Source organism: Macaca thibetana, chromosome 3 (genome assembly GCF_024542745.1).
Source record: "Macaca thibetana thibetana isolate TM-01 chromosome 3, ASM2454274v1, whole genome shotgun sequence".
Lineage (NCBI taxonomy): Eukaryota > Metazoa > Chordata > Mammalia > Primates > Cercopithecidae > Macaca > Macaca thibetana.
In genome coordinates, this window is record NC_065580.1 from 56,037,257 (window position 1) to 56,057,495 (window position 20,239).

The following is a 20,239-nucleotide window of genomic DNA, read 5'->3' on the forward strand; positions in this document are numbered from 1 at the left end:
CAATCATAAATAATGTTTAATTTGTTCTATTCTTGTGTCAAGCACTGTGCTTTATGTCTGTCATCTCTCTTGATCGTTACAGCAATTCCATGGAATTTTAAAATTATTTTCATTGCAGATACTAAAACATGAACTTCAATTGAAAAAATGGAAAAATAGGTTAATACTCAAAAGAGCTACTGCAGAAGAATCCAATTTTCCTGAACAAAGTTCTTCTGAAGGCTCTCTTGTAGATGAGACTCTAAAATGTGACATTTCACTGTTACCTGAAAGAGCGATATTGCAGGTTTGTATGAATACACTATACATTATATACTATAATCTGCCAGGTGTGGTGGCATGTGCCTGTAATCCCAGCTACTTGGGAGGCTGAGACAGGAGAATTGCTTGAACCCAGGAGGCAGAGGTTGCAGTGAGCCGAGATGGTGCCATTGCACTCCAGCCTGGGCGACAATAGCAAAACTCCCATCTCAAAAAAAAAAAAAAAAAAAAAAAAAAAAATATATATATATATATATATATATATATATATATATATATATATAATCCTACTGTTGATATATTGCATTCAGTTAGAATAAGGTTATTTTTGCCCATTATTTCTTCCTTTACAAATTACCTGTTCCTATCTTGTCTGTTTTTACATTGTAATTCCTATAATTTTCTTACTGGTTTGTAATAGCTCTTTATATTGGCAATATTAGCCCTTTGGAATATATTTGGAGATTTTTTTCCCCTACACTTGATGTTTGCTTTCAGTTTTGCTTGTGGAGTCTTTTGGTGACAGAATTTTTTTTTTTTTTTTTTTTTTTTTTTTTGAGATGAAGTTTCACTCTTGTCGCCCAGGCTGGAGTACAATGGCGCAATCTCGGCTAACTGCAACCTCCGCCTCCTGGGTTCAAGCGATTCTCCTGCCTCAGCCTCCAGTGTAGCTGGGATTACAGGTGCCCACCACTACGCCCAGCTAAAATTTTTTCTATTTTTAGTAGAGATTGAGTTTCACCATATTGACCAGGCTGGTCTCGAACTTCTGACCACAGGTGATCCACACACCTTGGCCTCCCAACGTGCTGGGATTACAGGCATGAACTACCGCGCCCGGCTGATGACAGAAATGTTAAATCTTTGTGTAATAAAGTCTGTCATCCTTGCCCTAATTATTTCTCTCTCTGTCTCTTTTTAACTTTTATTTTAGGTTCAGGGAGTACATGGAAAGGTTTGTTATATGTAGGTAAATCGCGTGTCATAGGAGTTTGGTGTACAGATTTATTTTGTCTCCCAGGTTATAAGCCTGGTATTCAATAGATACTTTTCTGATCCTCACCATCCTCCCACTCTCTACCGTCAAGTAGATTCTGGTGTCTGTTCCTTTCTTTGTGTCCATATGTACTCAGAAGTTTGGCTTCCACTTGTAAGTGAGAATGTGCAATATTTGGTTTTCTGTCCCTGTGTTAGTTTGCTTAGGATAATGGTCTCCAGCTCCATCCATGTTGCTGCAAAGGACATGATCTCATTCTTTTTTATGGCTGCATAGTATTTCAATGTGTGTATATATATACACACACCACATTTTAAAAAATCCAGTCTACTGTTGATGGATATTTAGGTTGATTTCATATCTTTGCTATTGTGAATAGTGCTGTGATGTCCATATGCATGAATGTGTCTTTATGGTAGAATGATTTATATTCCTTTGGGCATATACCCAATAATGGGATTGTTCGGTTGAATGGCAATTGTGTTTTATGTTCTTTGAGAAATCACCAAACTGCTTTCCACAATGGCTGAGCTAATTTACATTCCCACCAGCAGTGTGTAAGCATTGCCTTTCTCTGTAACCTTACCAGTATCTGTTATTTTCTGATTTTTTAATAATAGCCGTTCTAACTGGTGTGAGATTTACATTTCTCTAATGATTAGTGATGTTGAGCATTTTTTCATATGCTCATTGGTTGCGCACATGTCTTCTTTTGAGAAGTGTTTGTGTACTTTGCCCACTCTTTTAATGGTGTTGTTTTTTTCTTGTAAATTTAAGATCCTTATAGATTCTGGATATTAGACTTCGGTTGGTGTGTAGTTCACAAATTTTTTATCCCATTCTGTAGGTTGTCTGTTTATTCTGTTGATAGTTTCTTTTGCTGGTAGAAGCTCTTTTGTTTAATTGGGTCCCATTTGTTAATTTTTGTTTTTGTTGTAATTGCTTTTGGCATCTTCATTATGAAATTTTTGCCAAGTTCTATGCCCAGAATGGTATTTCCTAGGTTATCTTCCAGGGTGGTTATAGTTTTAAGTTTTACATTTAAGTCTTGAATCTATATTGAGTTGATTTTTGTGTGTGGTGTAAGGAGGGGGTCCAGTTTCAATATTCCGCATATGGCTAGCCAGTTATCCCAGTATCATTTATTGAATGAAGAGTTATTTCCCTGTTGCTTGTTTTTCTTGATTGTATAGATGTGCGGCATTATTTCTGGGCTCTGTTTGTCTATTATTTCTGGGCTCTGTTTGTCTGTTCCATTTGTCTATATTTCTGTTTTTGTAACAGAACCATGTTGTTTTGGTTACCATAGCCTTATAGTATAGTTTGAAGTTGGGTAATGTGATGTCTCCAGCATTGTTCTTTTCACTTAGGATTACCTTGGCTATTTGGGCCCTTTTGTGGTTCCATATGAATTTTAAAATAGTTTTTTTCTAATTCTGTGAAAAATGTCATTGGTAGTTTGATAGGAATAGCATTGAATCTGTAAATTGCTTTGGGCAGTATGGCCATTTTAACAATATTGATTCTTCCTATCCATGAGCATGGGTTGTTTATCCATTTGTTTGTGTCATCTGTGTTTTCTTTCTTTCAGTGTTTTTTAAATCTTGTTGTAGACGTCTTTCACCTCCTTGGTTATGGCTGGTTATAGCTGTATTCCTATTTATTTTATCCTTTTTTTTGTGGCTGCTGTGAATGAAATTGAATTCTTAATTTGGCTCTCAGTGTGGATACAGAGTCTCACTCTGTCACCTAGGCTGGAGTGCAGTGGTGTAACTTTGGCTTACTGCAACCTCTGCTTCCTGGGTTCAAGCGATTCTCATGCCTCATCCACCCAAATAGCTGGAATTACAGGCATGGGCCACCAAACCCAGCTAGTTTTTGTATTTTTAGTAGAGACAGGGTTTAGCTATGTTGGCCAGGCTGGTCCGAACTCCTGGCCTCAAGTGATCTACCTGCCTCAGACTCCCAAAGTGCTGGGATTACTGGCATGAGTCACTGTGCACAGCTAGTACAGTGATTTTGTATCCCAAAACTTTGTTGAAGTTGTTTGTCAGATTAAGTATCTTTTGGGCAGAGATTATGGGGTTTTCTAAGCATAGAATCATATTGTCTGCAAACAGGGAGTTTGACTTTCTGTCTTCCTTTGAGTGTCTTTTATTTCTTTCTATTGCCTGATTTCTCTAGCTAGGACGTCCAGTACTATGTTGAATAGGAGTGGTGAGAGAGGGCATCCTTGTCTTGTTCTGGTTTTCAAGGGAAATGCCTTCAGCTTTTGCCTGTTCAGTAGGATGTTGGCTGTGGGTTTTTCATAAATGGCTCTTATTATTTGAGGTATGTTCCTTCAGTGCCTAGTTTGTTGAGGGTTTTTAACATGAAGGGGTGTTGAATTTTATTGAAAACCTTTTCTAAATCTATTGAGATGATTGTGTGGTTGTTTTTAGTTCTCTTTATGTGGTGTATCACATTTATTGATTTGTGTATGTTGAACCAACCTTGCATCTTAGGGATGATGCCTACTTGATCATGGTGGAAAAGCTTTTTGATGTGCTGCTGGATTCGGTTTGCTAGTATTTTCTTGAGGATTTTTGCATCCATATTCATCAAGCATATTGGCCCGAAGTTTTCTTTTTTGGTTGTATCTCTGCTGGGTTTTGGTATCAGGATAATGATGGCCTCATAGAATGAGTTAGGGAGGCATTCCTCCTCCTCAGTTTTTAGAATAATTTCAATGAGAATGGTACCAGCTCCTCATTATACATCTGATAGAATTCAGCTGTGAATCCATCTGGTCATAGGCTTTTTCTGTTTGGTAGGCTTTTATTACTGATTAGATTTTTTTGTTTGAGACAGGGTCTTGCTCTGTCACCCAGGCTAGAGTGCAGTAGTGTGATCATGGCTCACTGCAACCTCAACCTCCCAGACTCAAGCAGTCCTCCCACCTCAGCCTCCAAGTAGCTGGAACTACAGGCATGTGCCACTATGCCTGGCTAATTTTTGTATTTTTCTGGTATAGAAAGGCCACTATGCCTGGCCTTTTTACAATCTTACTGTCATGGCTTACTGATTTGATTTTGGAACTCAATATTAGTCTTTACAGGGATTTAATCTTCCTGGTTCACTCTTTGGAGGTTGTATGTTTCCAGGAATTTATCCATTTGTTTTAGGTGTAGAAGTGTTCATAATAATCTCTGAGGGTTTTTTGTATTTCTGGGGGGATCAGTGGTAATGCACCCTTTGCCATTTTTGATGGTGTTTATTTGGATCTTCTTTTTTTTTTTAAAATTAGTTTATCTACCAGTCTACCTTGTATTATTAATTCTTTCAAAGAAAAAGCTCCTGGATTTATTGATTTTCGTATGGTTTTTTGCCTCTTAATTTCCTTTAGTTCATCTCTGACTTTAGTTATTTTTTGTCTTCTGCTAGTCTTGGGGTTGTTCTTATTTCTCTAGTTCCTCTAGTTGTGATATTAGGTTGTTAATTTGAGATCTTTCTAACTTTTTGATGTGGGTGTTTAGTGCTATAAACTTCCCTCTTAACACTGCTTTGGCTGTGTCCCAGAAATTCTGATATCTTGTATCTTGTTTCTCATTAGTTTAAAAGAATTTCTTGATTTCTGCCTTAATTTCATTATTTATCCAAAAGCCATTTAGGAGCAGGTTTTTAATTTCCATGTAATTGTATGCTTTTGATTGATAGTCTTAGCATTAATTTCTATATTTATTGCATTGTCTGAGAGCTTGGTTGGTATGATTTTGGTTTTGGGGAATATGGTGAGGATTGTTTTACGCCCAGTATGTGCAGTTGATTTTAGAGTATGGACCATGTGCAGATGTGAAAAATGTATGTTCTGTTATTTTCGGATGGAAAGTTCTGTAGATTTATATTAGGTCCATTTGGTCAAGCATTGAGTTCAGGTCCTGAATATTTGTGTTATTTTTCTGCTTCGATGATCTGTTCAATACTGTCATTGGGGGTATTCAAAGGTCCCACTATTATTGTGTAGTTATCTAAGTCTCTTTGTAGGTCTCTAGGAACTGGCTTTATGAATCTGGGTTGGGCACATATATATTTAGGATAGATAGGTCTTCTTGTTGAATTGAGTCCTTTACCATTATTTAATGCCCTTCTTTATCTTCTCTTGATCTTTGTTGGTTTGAAGTCTGTTTTGCATGAAATTAAAATAGCAGCCCCTGCCTTTTTATGTTTTCTGTTTGCTTGGTAAATTTTTCTCCATCACATTACTTTAAGCCTATAGGTCACTGCATGGGTCTCTTTAAGACAGTATACCATTGGGTTTTGCTTTCTACTCTGTGCCTTTTAATTGGGGGCATTTAGCCCATTTACATTCAAGATTAGTATTGATCCATGTGGATTTGATCCCGTCATCATTTTGTTAGCTGGTTATTATGCAGACTTGTTTGTGTGGCTGCTTTAGAGTATCACTGGTCTATGTACTTAAGTGTGTTTTTATAGTGGCTGGTAATGGTCTTTCCTTTCCACATTCAGTGCTTTCTTCAGGACCTCTTGTAAGGCATGTCTGTTGGTAACGAATTCCCTTAGCATTTGCTTGTCTGAAAAGTATCTTATTTCTCCTTTGTTTAGGAAACAGCTTGGCTGGATATGAAATTCTTGGTTGAAAATTATGTTTTTTAAGAATGCTGGATATAGGCCCTCCAATCTCTTCTGACTTGTAGGGTTTCTGCCGACAGGTCTGCTGTTAGCCTGATGGGGTTCCCTTAGCAGATGACCTGCCCTTTCTTTCTAGTTGCCTTTTTTTTTTTTGAGTTGGAGTTTCACTCTGTCACCCAGGCTGGAGTGTAGTGGCACAACCTTGGCTCACTGCAACCTCCACCTCCCAGGTTCAAGTGATTCTCCCGCCTTAGCCTCCTGAGTAGCTGGGATTACAGGCATGTGCCACCACGCCCGGCTAATTTTGTATTTTTAGTAGCGATGGAATTTCTCCATGTTGGTCAGGCTGGTCTCGAACTCCTGACCTCAGGTGATCCACCAGCCTTGGCCTCCCAAAGTGCTGGGATTACAGGCACGAGCCACTGCGTCCGGGCCTAGCTACCTTTTTTCTTTTCATTTTGACCTTGGAGAATCTGATGATTATGTGTCTTGGGATGGCCTTCTTTTGTAGCATTTTTCAGGGGTTCTCTGCATTTCCTGAATTTGAATGTTGGCCTCTCTGGCAAGATTGGGGAAATTTTCATGGACGATATCCTGAAATAATGTTTTCCAAGTTCCTCGGTTTCTCTCCCTCTCTTTTCTCTTTCAAGGACACCAGTGAGTCATAGATTTGGTCTGTTTACATAATCCCATATTTCTTGGAGGTTTTGTTCATTATTCTTTTTTTTTTTTTTTTTGTTGAGACAGAGTCTCGCTCTGTCGCCCGGGCTGGAGTGCAGTGGCCGGATCTCAGCTCACTGCAAGCTCCGCCTCCCAGGTTTACGCCATTCTCCTGCCTCAGCCTCCCGTGTAGCTGGGACTACAGGCGCCCGCCACCTCGCCCGGCTAATTTTTTGTATTTTTTTTTAGTAGAGACGGGGTTTCACCGTGTTAGCCAGGATGGTCTCGATCTCCTGACCTCGTGATCCGCCCGTCTCGGCCTCCCAAAGTGCTAGAATTACAGGCTTGAGCCACTGCGCCCGGCCTGTTCATTATTCTTTATTGTTTTTTTCTTTATTTTCATCTGAATGAATTATTTAGGAGAGCCAGTTTTCAAGAGATTCTTTCCTCAGCCTGGTTGATTCTGCTGTTAGTACTTACAAGTACATTATTGTGTTTTTCAGCTCTATCAGATCAATTTCTTTCTTTTCTTTTCTTTTTTTTTTTTTTTTTTTTTTTTTTTTTTTAGACAGTCTCACTCTGTCTCCCAGGCTGGAATGCAGTAGTGCAATCTTGGCTTACTGTAGCCTCCACCTCCTGGGTTCAAGCGATTCTCCCACCTCAGCCTCCCGAGTAGCTGCTATTACAGGCATGTGCCACCAAACCCGGCTAATTTTTTGTATTTAGTAGAGATGGGGTTTTGCTATATTGACCAGGCTGGTCTCAAACTCCTGACCTCAGGTGATCAACCCACCTCGGCCTCCCAAAGTGCTGAGATTACAGATGTGAGCCACCACGCCTGGCCTGTTTCTTTCTTACAATGGCCATTTGGTCTACCACCTCCTGTATTGTTTCATTATACTCCTTAGACTTCTTCGATTGGGTTTTAACTATCTCCTGTATATTGATGATCTTCATTCCTGTCCTTATTCTGTATTCTACATCTGACATCTCACCCATTTCAGCGTGGTTAAGAATCATTGCTAGGGAACTAGGGCAATTGTTTGGAGGTAAGAAGACACTGGCTTTTTGAGTTGCCAGAGTTCTTACACTGGTTCTTTCTCATTTGTGTGGGCCGATATCTCTTTAATCTTTGAAACTGCTGTCCGTTAGATGGATTTGTTTGCTTTTTTCTTCTTTGATGCCCTTGGGGTTTGATTATAGAATAAGGTGGTCTTTTGACTGGCCTTGATTCTAGTATACTTCTGGATGTTGGAGGACCCCCCACCTCTGATTACTCTCTCCATGCCCATGTTTCTTTTGTTGGGTGTTCTGTTCCACAGGGCTCAGTCAGGCAGGGGCTGCAGTTGGCATACAAGCCATATCCTTGCCAGATCAACCCTTGTCTTCTGTCTGTGTGCTTCCTGGGAAAACATGAGATTGCCGGGGAACACAGATTGTAGAGAGGAATGAAGCTGGGGACCAGCCTGTCTGGGTTCAGCATGGAACCAAGAGAACCACTGCAACATGGGAAAGAGTGAGTGGGTGAACGCCCCCAGGGCGATTCCTACTCTCCACAGGGACCTGTGCAAAACTGGGAATGGCAGAATCCCCTTGGTTTCCCCCTAAACCCCCCTACCGCACTATAGACTGAGGTAGAATTCAGGCAGAAGTGGTACTGCTGGGTTGGAAGCTCTAGTGGGTGTGGCCCATCTGGCTATGAGAGGCAGGGGTGGGTGGAGTTGGCCACCCTGCCATCCAGGTGTTTCCAGGGTAATAGGAGGCTGCACTTCTCAGCAAATTCAAGCAGAAGTAGGATTGCTGGTCTCTAGGCTGTAGCAGGCATGGCTTACCTGTCTGCTGGTGGTGGTGGTGGCTGGGGACGCTCACCCTGCCATCTGGGTATTTCCTGGGACAACAGGAAGCTCTGCCCTCTAGCTGAGTTCACATAGGAGTGGGAACACGGGTCCAAAACATCTAGCAGGCATTGTCTGCCTGGTTACCAGTGGCGGGAGTGGGTGGGGTTGCACACTCTGCCATCCAGGTATTTCCCAGGACAGCAGGAAGCTGTGCCCTGCATTCGAGTTCATATAGAAGCAGGGCCGCTGAGCTGGAAGCTCCGGCACCTGGTTACCAGTAGTGGGGTGGGTGGGGTCATGGGCTCTGCCTGCCATCCAGGTGTTTCCTGGACCAACAGGAAGCTATGCCATCTGGCTTAGTTCACACAGACGTGGGGCTGCTGGGCTGCAAGCTCTAGTAGGTATTGCCAGCCTGGCTACCAGTGGTGGGGGCAGGTGGGGACACCTGCCCTACTGTCCAGGTGTTTCCTAGGACAACAGGAGACTGCACCCCCCAACTGAGTTCACACAGAAGTGGGACCACTGGGTTGCAAGCTCTAGCAAGTGTTGCCCACCGGGCTCCAAGTGGCAGAGGTGGGTTGAGTGGCTGGCTGAGTAAGGGCTGAAGCAGGACTGCTGGGCTGGAAACTGGTGCCTAGCCCTGTCCAGCAAGGAGGGGTGGAACAATTTTACTGCTTCCAGGTACTGCAACCGCAGCCTCTGTTGGGGCTGTAGTGCTGGTGCTGGTCTGCTCCAGGGCCCAAACCTTGTAGAGGTCCCCTTGCACTAAGGAGTTGCCCCTCAAAAATGTCTGACTGGCTTTCTGCCTCAGTCTAAAGTGTGGTAGCAGGGTGTTGGGGGAAGCCGGGAGGATTCTCCCATTCCCAGTCTTGCACAAGTCCTTGTAAACAGTGTGAATCCCCCTGGGGGCTCTCACCCACTCACCCTTTCTCATGTTGTAGTGGTTCTCCTGACTCCATGCTGAGCCCAGACAGGCTGGTCCCCAGCTTCATTCCTCTCTGCAATCTGTGTTCCCCTGCTGCCTTGATGGATCGAATGTTGTTTCTCAGATGGTTGGCCTGCAGGGTCAGTGTTCACTAGCCCTTTTGTTTTCTGTGAGATTGGTGTACATGAGCTGTTTCTAATTTGCCATCTTGGCCCCTCACCTATTTGTCTTTTTAAATGTCATATTAGTATGTCATTCTTAGTTGTTTTTCTAAGCCATATCACACTGCTTCCTACACTCACGCAGCTATCTTTTTTTTTTTTTTCCTGTGAACTCCTGTGCCTCTGACTGCTAATGTTCCTTTTTTAATCAGTGGCTGCTCTAGGATTTACGATATGCATTTTAGATAGCATGGACTATCTTCAAATAATGTTATGCCACTTTACATTAAAGGACCTAACAAGATTATGCTTTTATTTTCTCCCTCCTGTGCGTTGTGCTATTATTGTCATTTATTTTGCTTTTATAGATTTATAAACTCTACAATATAATTTATTTTTGCTTTAAATAGTCAATTATAGGCCAGGCGCGGTGGCTCACACCTGTAATCCCAGCACTTTGGGAGGCTGAGGCGGGCAGATCACCTGAGGTCAGGAGTTTGAGAGCAGCCTGCCCAACATGGTGAAACCCTGTCTCTACTAAAAATACAAAAATTAGCCGGGCGTGTTGGTGTGTACCTATAGTCCTGGCTACTTGGGAGGCTCAGGCAAGAGAATCTCTTGAACCCTGGAGGCGGAGGTTGCAGTGAGCCGAGATCACACCACTGCACTCTAGCCTGGATTACAGAGAGTCTCCATCTCACAAAAGAAAAAAAAATAGTCAATTACATTTTATCCAGCATACATTTTTCTGTTTTTAGCAATCTCAAACTTATAGGAAAGTTGCAAACACAGTACAAAGAACATTTTTTCCTGAATAATTTGAGAGTAAGTTGCCGACATGATGCCTCATCAACCATGAATATTATTGATGTATTTCCTATAAACAGGGCATGCTTTTACAGTTGACAATCAAAATCCTCCCAATTCAGGTTTCTTCAGTTGCCCCAAAATGTTCTAGCAAAAGGACCCTGTCCAGTTCATATGTTGCATTTGGTTGTCATGTCTCCTTGGCCTCCTTCAGTTTGGAATAGTTCCCCAATCTTTCTTTAATTTTCCTAACCTTGACATAAAGATTAGGGATGTTTTATTGTAGAATGTCTCTCAATTTGGGCTTGTTTTATGTATAATATCTGCATGAGTAGACTACTGTTAGGTGTTTTTGTTAGAAAGATCATAGACATGGTCTCATGACATCATCTCAGTGGCACAGGACTTGGATTTGTGCTGTTCACTTCTTCTTGGGCTCCATCTATCACCTGCCTTGGGCTCCAGTACCCCACAATAAACCATGCCTCCTCAATTTGCCTTCGTTTTCCCACTTGGGCTCTGATATTTCACTCTAGGCCATTCCTCCTTGGAGACACCCTCCTCACTTTTCTTGAGCTCCAAACTCTGAACCAGGATGGCCCACTGATTGGATACCGTCCTTTCCACACTTGTTCTGATATACCTGCCCTGGGCCACTTTAGCTCCTCCCATACCCTTCATCTGGCATGGATGCCTACTCTGCTTGGCCCAACCTAATGACTTTAGGATTGAACTCTATGGGAAGGAGAAAGGAAAAAGGTAACAGAAGGGATTCAATTATTTTTTAGTGAAATTAAAACCCCAGAAAAACATATTTTATATTTCTCCACAAATTGTTCATTTTTGGTACTCTTTCTTTTTCTTTAGATCTGAGTTTTCATCTGGAGCTATTTTTCTTCAACATAAAGAACCTCCTTTAATATTTCTTGAAGCTCAAGTCTGTTATTGCTAAGTTTTCTCAGTTTCATTTTTCTGAAAAAGCATTTTGCCTTTATTTATAGAATTCTAGGCTGACAGTTTTTTTTTTTAAGTTTATTCATTCTATTTTAAGATACAATTCCATCGTCCTCTGACTAGCATTGCTTTAAATTGGTTAGGGGCTAAATTTTTTTTTCTGCTTTTGTAAGTAATGTGTCTTTTCTTCTTGTTGCTTTTAAGATTTCTGTCTTTATCACTGAGTTTTCAGCAGTTTGATTATGATGTGCCTTTATGTGATTTTCTTTATGCTTGTCCTATTTGGAGTTCATTGAGCTTCTTGGATCTGTGGGTTCATATTTTTAGCAAATTTAGAAAGTTTTCAGCCATTATTTCTTCAGCTATTTTTCTGTCTCCTTCCTCTTTTTTGGGACTCCAGTTATACAAATATTACATAACTTAGATAACTTAGTATTGTCCCATAGGTCATTGAGTTTCTATTCATTTTTTGTTAGCCTTGTTTTTCTTTCTGTGCTTCATTTTGAATAGTGGTTATTGCTATTTCTTTAAGTTTAGTAATTTTTTAATGCAAGTGTCTGATACACTATTAGACTCTTCCAGTGAACTTTTAAATTACAGATATTGTATTCATCTCTAGAAGTTTCCTTTGGTTCATTTTTAAAATCCCACTTCCCTTCTTTTTAAGTTCATTTTTTTTCTTTATATCCTTGAACATTTTTATAATAGGTGTTTTAGGCTGGGCTCGGTGGCTCAAGCCTGTAATCCCAGCACTTTGGGAGGCCGAGACGGGCGGATCACGAGGTCAGGAGATCAAGACCATCCTGGCTAACACGGTGAAACCCCGTCTCTACTAAAAAATACAAAAAACTAGCCGGGCAAGGTGGTGGGCGTCTGTAGTCCCAGCTACTCCGGAGGCTGAGGCAGGAGAATGGCATGAACCCGGGAGGTGGAGCTTGCAGTGAGCTGAGATCCGGCCACTGCACTCCAGCCTGGGCGACAGAGCGAGACTCCGTCTCAAAAAAAAAAAAAAAAAAATAGATGTTTTAAAGAATCTGTTTACTAGTTCTGTTATCCTTGCAACTTCTCTGTGTTTCTATTTTTGGTTTCTCTCTTAGTTATGTGTCATGTTTTCCTGCTTCTTTACAAATCTAGTATTTTTTTATTATATGTTAGATAATCTTATAGGTTATATTGTTGAGTGTCTAAATGTTGTCTTTCTTTGAAGAGAGTTGAATTTTGTTCTGATAGTCAATTTACTTGAAGATAAGTTTAATCTTTTCCATTTATATTTAAGCATTTTAAGGGAAAATCTAGAGTAACTTTCACACTAAGGCTAGTTTATCTCTATTTCTATCATGTGACATTTCTGGGTCTTTATTGAATGTCCCAAGTATTCAATGACACATCTCCAGTTTGGTTTGTTTTAACTTATAAATTTCTTAATCCTGTATGAACTGTACTAGTGACTCAGCTTACAGGTCCCTGGTATATGTTTTGTCCCTGGTAGATATTTTTTGTTCAGCTTCATGGTATCTCACTCTGTGCAAACACAGCTTCGAATACAGTCAAAGACTCAAGAAGATCCATATGCCTATTTCTCAAGCTCTCATTCTGTGTAGCTCCCACTTTTCTGCCCTAAAATTCATTCCAGCCGCCTCAACAAACTTGAACTCCGAGATCTGTCTTCTTGGCTTAGTGAGACTATCTGGCATCCTTTCTTTCTTTCTTTTCTTTTTTTTTTTTTTTTTAATTATACTTTAAATTCTAGGGTACATGTGCACATCTGGCATCCTTTCTACCATAAGTAGCTAATATACGTCCCCAAGTAGTAAACCTGGGCTATCATGGATCTTGTGTCATTTTTTTCCCCTTCTTTTGGAGATCACAATACTGTGCTGCCTTGTTATCCAACATCTAAAAGCAGTTGTTTCATATATTTTTTCCATTTTTTATATTTTATGTTAGGAAAGATAGCCTAGTACCAGTTACCTTGTAGGTGACTGTCTATAGTTTTCTGAACTTGCATGGTAACCAACTTCAGCCATAATGGTTTCTGATTGTCCTTCTATGGGTTTCTTCTTTTTTTTTTTTTCCAGTTTCTTACAGAGTTTGTCTAAACTCTTATTCTGAACTGAATGTTGTGTCCCTTCAAAATTCACATGTTGAATTCCTAGTCCTCATTGTATTATATTTGAAGACAGGGCCTGTGGAGAGTTGATAAAAAATTCGATGAGGTTAAAAGGGTGGGTCTCTAATCCAATAGAACTGGTGCCTTTTTAAGAAGAGAGACACCAGAGCTCTCTCTGCGCCATAAGAGGATGCAATGAGAAGGTGGCTTTCTGCAAATCAAGAAGAGGGCCCACAGCAAGAAATGAATTGACCAGTTTCTTTATTTTGGACTTCATAGCTTCCAGAACTGTGAGATATATTTCTTTTGATTAAGCAATCCAGTTTGTGATTTTTTTTTTTTAAATGGCAGCCTAAGCAGACTAAAACAACTCTTTAATTTTCATCATGCTAAATCCCCCACTTCACTGCTCTTTGCCTTTACTTTCCATCCTTCTTCACTGAGAAAATATATGCCATCAGGTAGGAACTCCTTCAGCTTGCTTTCTTACCTCCTTCCTCAATTCTGTTTTTCTGATCTCCCTACCCTGTTTTCAGATGTACTTTCATCTATACTTACTTTTGCTTCCTTTTCTGTTCTCAAGAAATTTTGCCTATATAATGTGTGGTATTTATATCAGATGCTTTTATTTAATTTCTGCCATAGGTAGTGATATTATTTACTTTTGGGCCATTATTAATATCAGTTCTGAGTAAATGAATTGTGGTTGACAGAAAGCTGTATAATTAACTTTAAATACAAGATTATTTGTCAGTATAATTTTTGTTGCCTCTTAAGCAAGGTACTCAATTGTCGACCCATACTGAATCATACCTGGAGGTCTAGGACTATGTTCCTTGATTTACAGGCCTATGTAAAATATTTAGCAATTAAGTGAATATATCGTAAGATTTAAGAAGTTAGCAAGTTATTTGAAGGAGTAACGTCTCCAAACTGGCAGAGTAGAACCAATCTGGCTTCTCTCTGCCCCTCAGAAAATGAGCACCAGGATTATCACCATCAGTATCCCAGAACTCAAGTCTGAGGCTGAGTTGATCCCTGGGTGTACAAAGAAATGAAAAACTCTCAGCAGACAGTAAGAGAAATGGACTTCTCTGTGATGCACTCCTCTGATTTACCAGGGACCATGCAGAAAATTCCTCCGCAACTCAATTTCCACACTGGAAAAAGTGAAATTGAGGTAGCCAGCCAGCCTCCCCACTATCTTGAGTTTCTTTGCAGGAAAACTGTTCTTGTGAAGGAACAAGAAGCATAGTGAGTACCTGTAGGGAGAAAAACCCCTGAGAGCAGTTAGAGACAAAGAGCAATCTCAGCCCTTGAAATTCTGCTCTTTATCTTAGCCAAAGGAGACACTAAATCAGAGTGGCTGTTCAGCAGCACCATGCTCTAAGAGGCACACTGCATGGGTCCTCTGGGCACAAACCTCTAGCCAGTGTTCTTCTCACACAGTTGGAGTGTTCCCTCTGGGGCCTCCTCCACCAACCTATGATGGGCAACACTCTGAACATTTGTGAGAACTGAGGCAAACCTGGATGGACTTACAGCACTATCTAGTGCTGAAAAGCAGGTAGCAATCTAGCATTAATGGAACTCAACAGGCAAACTGCAAAGAACCTCCAAGCAAACATATCTTAGAAAAAGCAAAACAAGCTAGACAGCAAAGACTGAAATAAATTACTAATTCTTCAGTGCCAAGCCACAGATACACATCATAAAAACAGCAAACAGGGGACCATGATCTTCCCAAACAGACAAAGCAGGGAGCTAGTGATTAATATTAATAAGATGGTAATGTGTGAGTTTTCACACTGAGAATTCAAAATAACAGTTCTAAGAAAACTCAGTGACCTCCAAGATAACACACAAAAGCAGTTTATAAATTTATCAGATACATTTAACAAGGATATTAAAAATTTTTTAGTGTTTTAAAAACTCAAACAGAAGAGATGGGCATGGTGGCTCAGGCCTGTAATCCCAGCACTTTAGGAGGCCAAGGTGGGTGGATTACCTTAGGTCAGAAGTTTGAGACCAGCCTGGCCAACATGGTAAAACCCCATCTCTACTAAATAAAAAAAATAGCCAGGTGTTACACACGCCTGTAATCCCAGCTACTTAGGAGGCTGAGGTACAAGAATCACTTGGACCCAGGAGGTGGAGGTTGCAGTGAGCCGAGATTGTGCCACTGCATTCCAGTCTGGGCCACAGAGTGAGACTGTCTCAAAACAAACAAAAACGGCCAGATGCAGGGACTTATGCCTGTAATCCCAGCACTTTGGGAGGCCGAGGCGGGCAGATCACAAGGTCAAGAGTTTGAGACCAGCCTCACCAACATGGTGAAACCCTGTCTCTACTAAAAATATAAAAATTAGCCAGGTATGGTGGTGTGCACCTTTAATCCCAGCTACTCAGGAGGCTGAGGCAGGAGAATTGCTTGAACCCAGGAGGCAGAGGTTGCAGTGAGCCAAGATCACACCACTGCACTCCAGCCTGGGCAACAGAGTGAGACTCCATCTCAAAAAAAAAAAACCCCTAAAACAACAACAACAACAACAACAACAACAACAACAACTACACTTAAACAGAAATCCTGGAACTGCGAAATGCATTTGCTGCACTAAAAACTTCATTAGAAGCTCTCAATAGCAGAATGGATCAAGCAGAGAAAAGAATCAGTGAGTTCAAAGACAGGCAATGTGAAAATATGCAAAGGAGAAAAAAGAAAAAGAATGAAAAGGAATGAAGAATGCCTACAAGATATAGAGAATAACCTTTAAAGAGCAAATCTAAGAGCGGTTGGCATTCAAAGGGAGTTGAGAAAGAGCAACGGTTAGAAAGATTATTTAAAGAAATCATAACAGAAAACTTTTCAAACCTAGAGGAAGATATAAATATCCAAGTGAGGAAGGTCAGAGATCACCAAATAGATTCAACCCAATTACCCAATTAAGACTACCCCAAGGCATGTAATAAACTCATAAAGGTCAAGGTCAAAGAGGATTCTAAAAGCAGCAAGAAAAAAGAAGGAAATAACACATAAAGGAGGTCTGATTTGTCTGGAAACAGCAAACGGTGGAAACCTTGTAGACCAGGAGGGAATGGCACAACATATTCAAATTGCTGAAGGAAAAAACTGCTAAATGAGAATACTGCATTCAACAAAAGCTTTCTTTCAAACCTGTAGGAGAGATAGTCTTTCCCAAACAAAAGCTTAGAGAATTCATTGACACCAAAGGCTTCTTAACAGGAAATGCTAAAGGAAGTTCTTCAATCTGAAAGAAAAGGACACAAATGTGCAAAAAGAAAACAGTTGAAGGTATAGAACTCACTGGCAAAAGTAAGTATTCAGACAAATTCAAAATCTTCTAATACTGTGTCATGGTGTGTAATCCACTCATCTCTAGTATGAAGCCTAAAAAATCTATTGAAAATAATAACTATAGCAACTTGTTAAGATATAGACAACATAAAAATACGTGAATTCAGACAATAAAAAGTCAAAATATGTGGTAGATTGAGTTAAGGGGTAGGGTTTTAAAGTTTTTCCTTTGTTTGTGATCAAAGTTCAGTTGTAATCTGTTTAAAATAACTTGCTATTTCTATAAGATGTTTTTGGTAATTCTCATTGTAACTACAAAACTAAAACCTATAATAGATACACTAAAAATAAATAAATAGATACACTAAAAAAGGAAGAAAGGAGAGACCAGTTTGGCCAACAGAGCAAGACTCTGACTCTATTTTTTCAATTAAAAAAAGTTGAATGAATTAAAAAAAAAAATAAAAAACCAAAGTTGCTTTTGTTGTTTATTTCTAGTTTTATTCCATTGTGATCAGAAAAGATACTTTATAATGTCAGTTTTTGAATTTGTTGAGACTTGATTTATGTCCTAATTTATGGTCTATCCTGGAGAATGCTTCACATGCTAAAGAAAACATTGTATATTCTCCAGTAGTGAGATGAAATGTTCTGTAAATGTCAGTTAGGTCCATTGGTCTAGGGCGTAATATCACTCCAATATTGCTTTGTTGGATTTTCTGTCTGCATGATTTGTCCATTAATGATCTATTAATGTTTGCTTTACATATTTGAGTGTTCCAATATTGGGTGCATATATATTTACAATTGTTATATCTTCTTACTGTGTTGATTCCTTTATCATTATAGAGTGACCTTCTTTGTCACTTTTTACAGTCTTTGACTTGAATCTATTATATCTGATATAAGCATAGCTACTCGTGCTCTTTTTTGGTTTCCAATTACTTGAAATATTGGTTCGTTGTTGCTGTTGTTTTTGGACAGGGTCTCACTCTGTTACCCAGGCTGGAGTGCAGTGGCATGATCATGGCTCACTGAAGCCTCAACCTCCTGGGATAAAGCAATCCTCCCACGTCAACCTCCTGAGTAGCTGGGACTATAGGCACATCCCACCACACCCAGTTACTTTTTTTTTTGTTTTTTTTGGTATTTTTTTTTTTTTTTGTAGAGACAAGGTTTCACCATGTTGCCCAGGCTGGTCTCAAACTCCCAGGTTCAAGTGATCCACCTGCCTCAGCATCCCAAAGTGCTAGGGTTACAGGCTTGAGCCACAATGCCTGGACTGGAATATCTTTTCCTATCACTTCACCTTCAGTCTATATGTGCCTATATGTGAAATGGGTTTCTTGTAGGCAGTATATATCTGGGTCTTTAAAACAAAAATCTATTTGCCACTCATTGTCTTTTAATTGGAGAATTTAGTCCATTTATATTAAATGTTATTATTGATAGGTGTGATGGTTAATATTAGGTGTCAACTTGACTGGATTGAGGGATGCCTAGATGACTGGTAAACTATTGTTTCTAATTGTGTTTGTGAGGGTGTTGTCAGGGGAGATTGATTTTTGATTCAGTGGACTGGGTGAGGAAGACCCACCCTCATTGTGGGCCCCATCCTATTGGCTGCCAGCACAGCTAGAACAAAGCAGGCAGAAGGAGGTGGGATAAATTTGCTTGCTGCATCTTGTGGTTCTCTTTTTTCTTCCCTGCTGGACACTTGCTTCCTCTCTTCCTGCCCTTGGACATCAGACTCCAGGTTCTTTGGCCTTTGGACTTTCACCAGTGGCTTCCTGGGGGCTCTTGGGCTTTTGGCCACAGACTGAAGGCTGTAATGTCAGATCCCCTAGTTTTGAGGCTTGTGGACTTGAACTGAGCCACTATTAGCCTCTCTCTTTCCCCAGCTTGCAGATAGCCTATTGTGGGACTTCACTTTGTAATCATGAGAGCCAATTCTCCCTAATAAACTCCCTTTTATATATCCATATATTCTATTGGTTCTGTCCCACTGGAGAGCCCTAACTAATACAATAGGTAAGGACTGACTACTGCCATTCTGTTACTTGTCTTCTGGTTGTTTTGAAATTCCTCTCCTTTCTTCCTTTTTTACTGTCTTCCTTCGTGCTTTTTCTGAATACTTACTTTTCTCTGGTGGTAATGTTTTAATTCATTGCTCTTTATTTTTAGTGTTAGCAATCCTCCTGCTTTGGCCTTTCAAAGTGTTGGGATTGGATTACAGGTGTGAGCCGCCATGCCCAGCCTAAACATGACTTTGGAAACTATACAAACACATGGATATTAATAACATACTCCTGAGTAATTAATAGGTCAGTGAAGGAATTAAGATGAAAATTTTTAAATATCTTAAGTTAAAAAATGAAAATAAAAACACACCAAAACAACATACCAAAATCTATGGGATACAGCAAAATCAGAACTAAGAGGAAAGTTTATAGCAATAAATGCCTATATCAAAAAATAGAAGCATTTTAAATAATGATGCACCTCAAGAAACTAGAAAAGAAGAACAAACCAAACCCCAAATTAGTAAAAGACAGGAAATAATAAAGATCAGGGCAGAAATAAATTAAGACTGAAAAAATGCAAATGATCAACACAACAGAAAGTTGTTTTTTTGAAAAGGTAAAATGGACAAAACTTTAGTTAGACTAAGAAAAAAAGAAGACTCAAATAAAATCAGAGACAAATCATGAGACATTGCAACTGATACCATAGAAATACCAAGGATCATTAGAGACTATTGTGAACATCTGTGCAAACAAGTTGCAAAACATAGAAGAAATGGTTACATTCCTAGATACATGCAGCCTATCAAGATTGAACCATGAAGAAATAGAAAACCCAAACAGACCCATAGCAAGTAATGAGATTAAAGCAGTAATATAAAGTGACCCATTAAAGGAAAGCCAGATCTAATGGCTTCACTGCTGACTTCTACCAAATATTTAAAGAATAGTTAATACCAATTCTATTGAAACTATTCCAAGAAATTGAAGAGAAGGGAATATTTTCAAACTTACTCTATGAGGCCAGCATTATCCTGATACCAGAACCAGACAAGGACACAACATAAGAAGAAAACCACAGGCTAATATCCCTGATTAGCATAGATGCAAAAATCTTCAACAAAATACTAGCAAATGGAATACAACAACATGGCAAAAATTATCATTCTCCATGATCAAGTGGAATTCATCCCAGGGATGCAAAGATGGTTCAACATACACAAATAAATAAACATGATACATCTCGTTAACAAAATCAAAGACAACCGTATGATCATTTCAATAGATGCTGAAAAAGCATTTAATAAAATTCAACATGCTTTTATTATTTTAAAAAAAAAAACCCTCAACAAAGTGGGTATAAAAGGGGCCGGGCGTGATGGCTCATGCCTGTAATCCCAGCACTTTGGGAGGCCAAGGCGGGTGGATCATGAGGTCAGGAGATTGAGACCATCCTGGCTAACATGGTGAAACCCCGTCTCCACTAAAATTACAAAAAATTAGCTGGTCGTGGTGGCAGGCACCTGTAGTCCCAGCTACTTGGGAGGCTGAGGCAGG

General features: G+C 39.9%; 2 protein-coding genes across 10 annotated transcripts in view; one reads left to right on the top strand and one right to left on the bottom strand.

The window, feature by feature from the left end:
* PSMC2 (proteasome 26S subunit, ATPase 2) overlaps positions 1 to 20,239 on the bottom strand; it is a 276,950-nt gene that overhangs the window by 243,787 nt on the left and 12,924 nt on the right. The window lies entirely within an intron of this gene.
* The window catches only part of FBXL13 (F-box and leucine rich repeat protein 13), a 270,947-nt gene that overhangs the window by 48,326 nt on the left and 202,382 nt on the right, over positions 1 to 20,239 (top strand). For 8 of the 9 annotated variants that reach the window (XM_050782737.1, XM_050782739.1, XM_050782738.1 and 5 more), the window contains one exon: positions 119 to 286. The exons of the other annotated variant lie outside the window; for it this stretch is intronic. In XM_050782737.1, the coding sequence (XP_050638694.1) occupies positions 119 to 286 (168 nt within the window). The remainder of the gene's footprint in view (positions 1 to 118; positions 287 to 20,239) is intronic. 9 annotated transcript variants of the gene reach the window in all.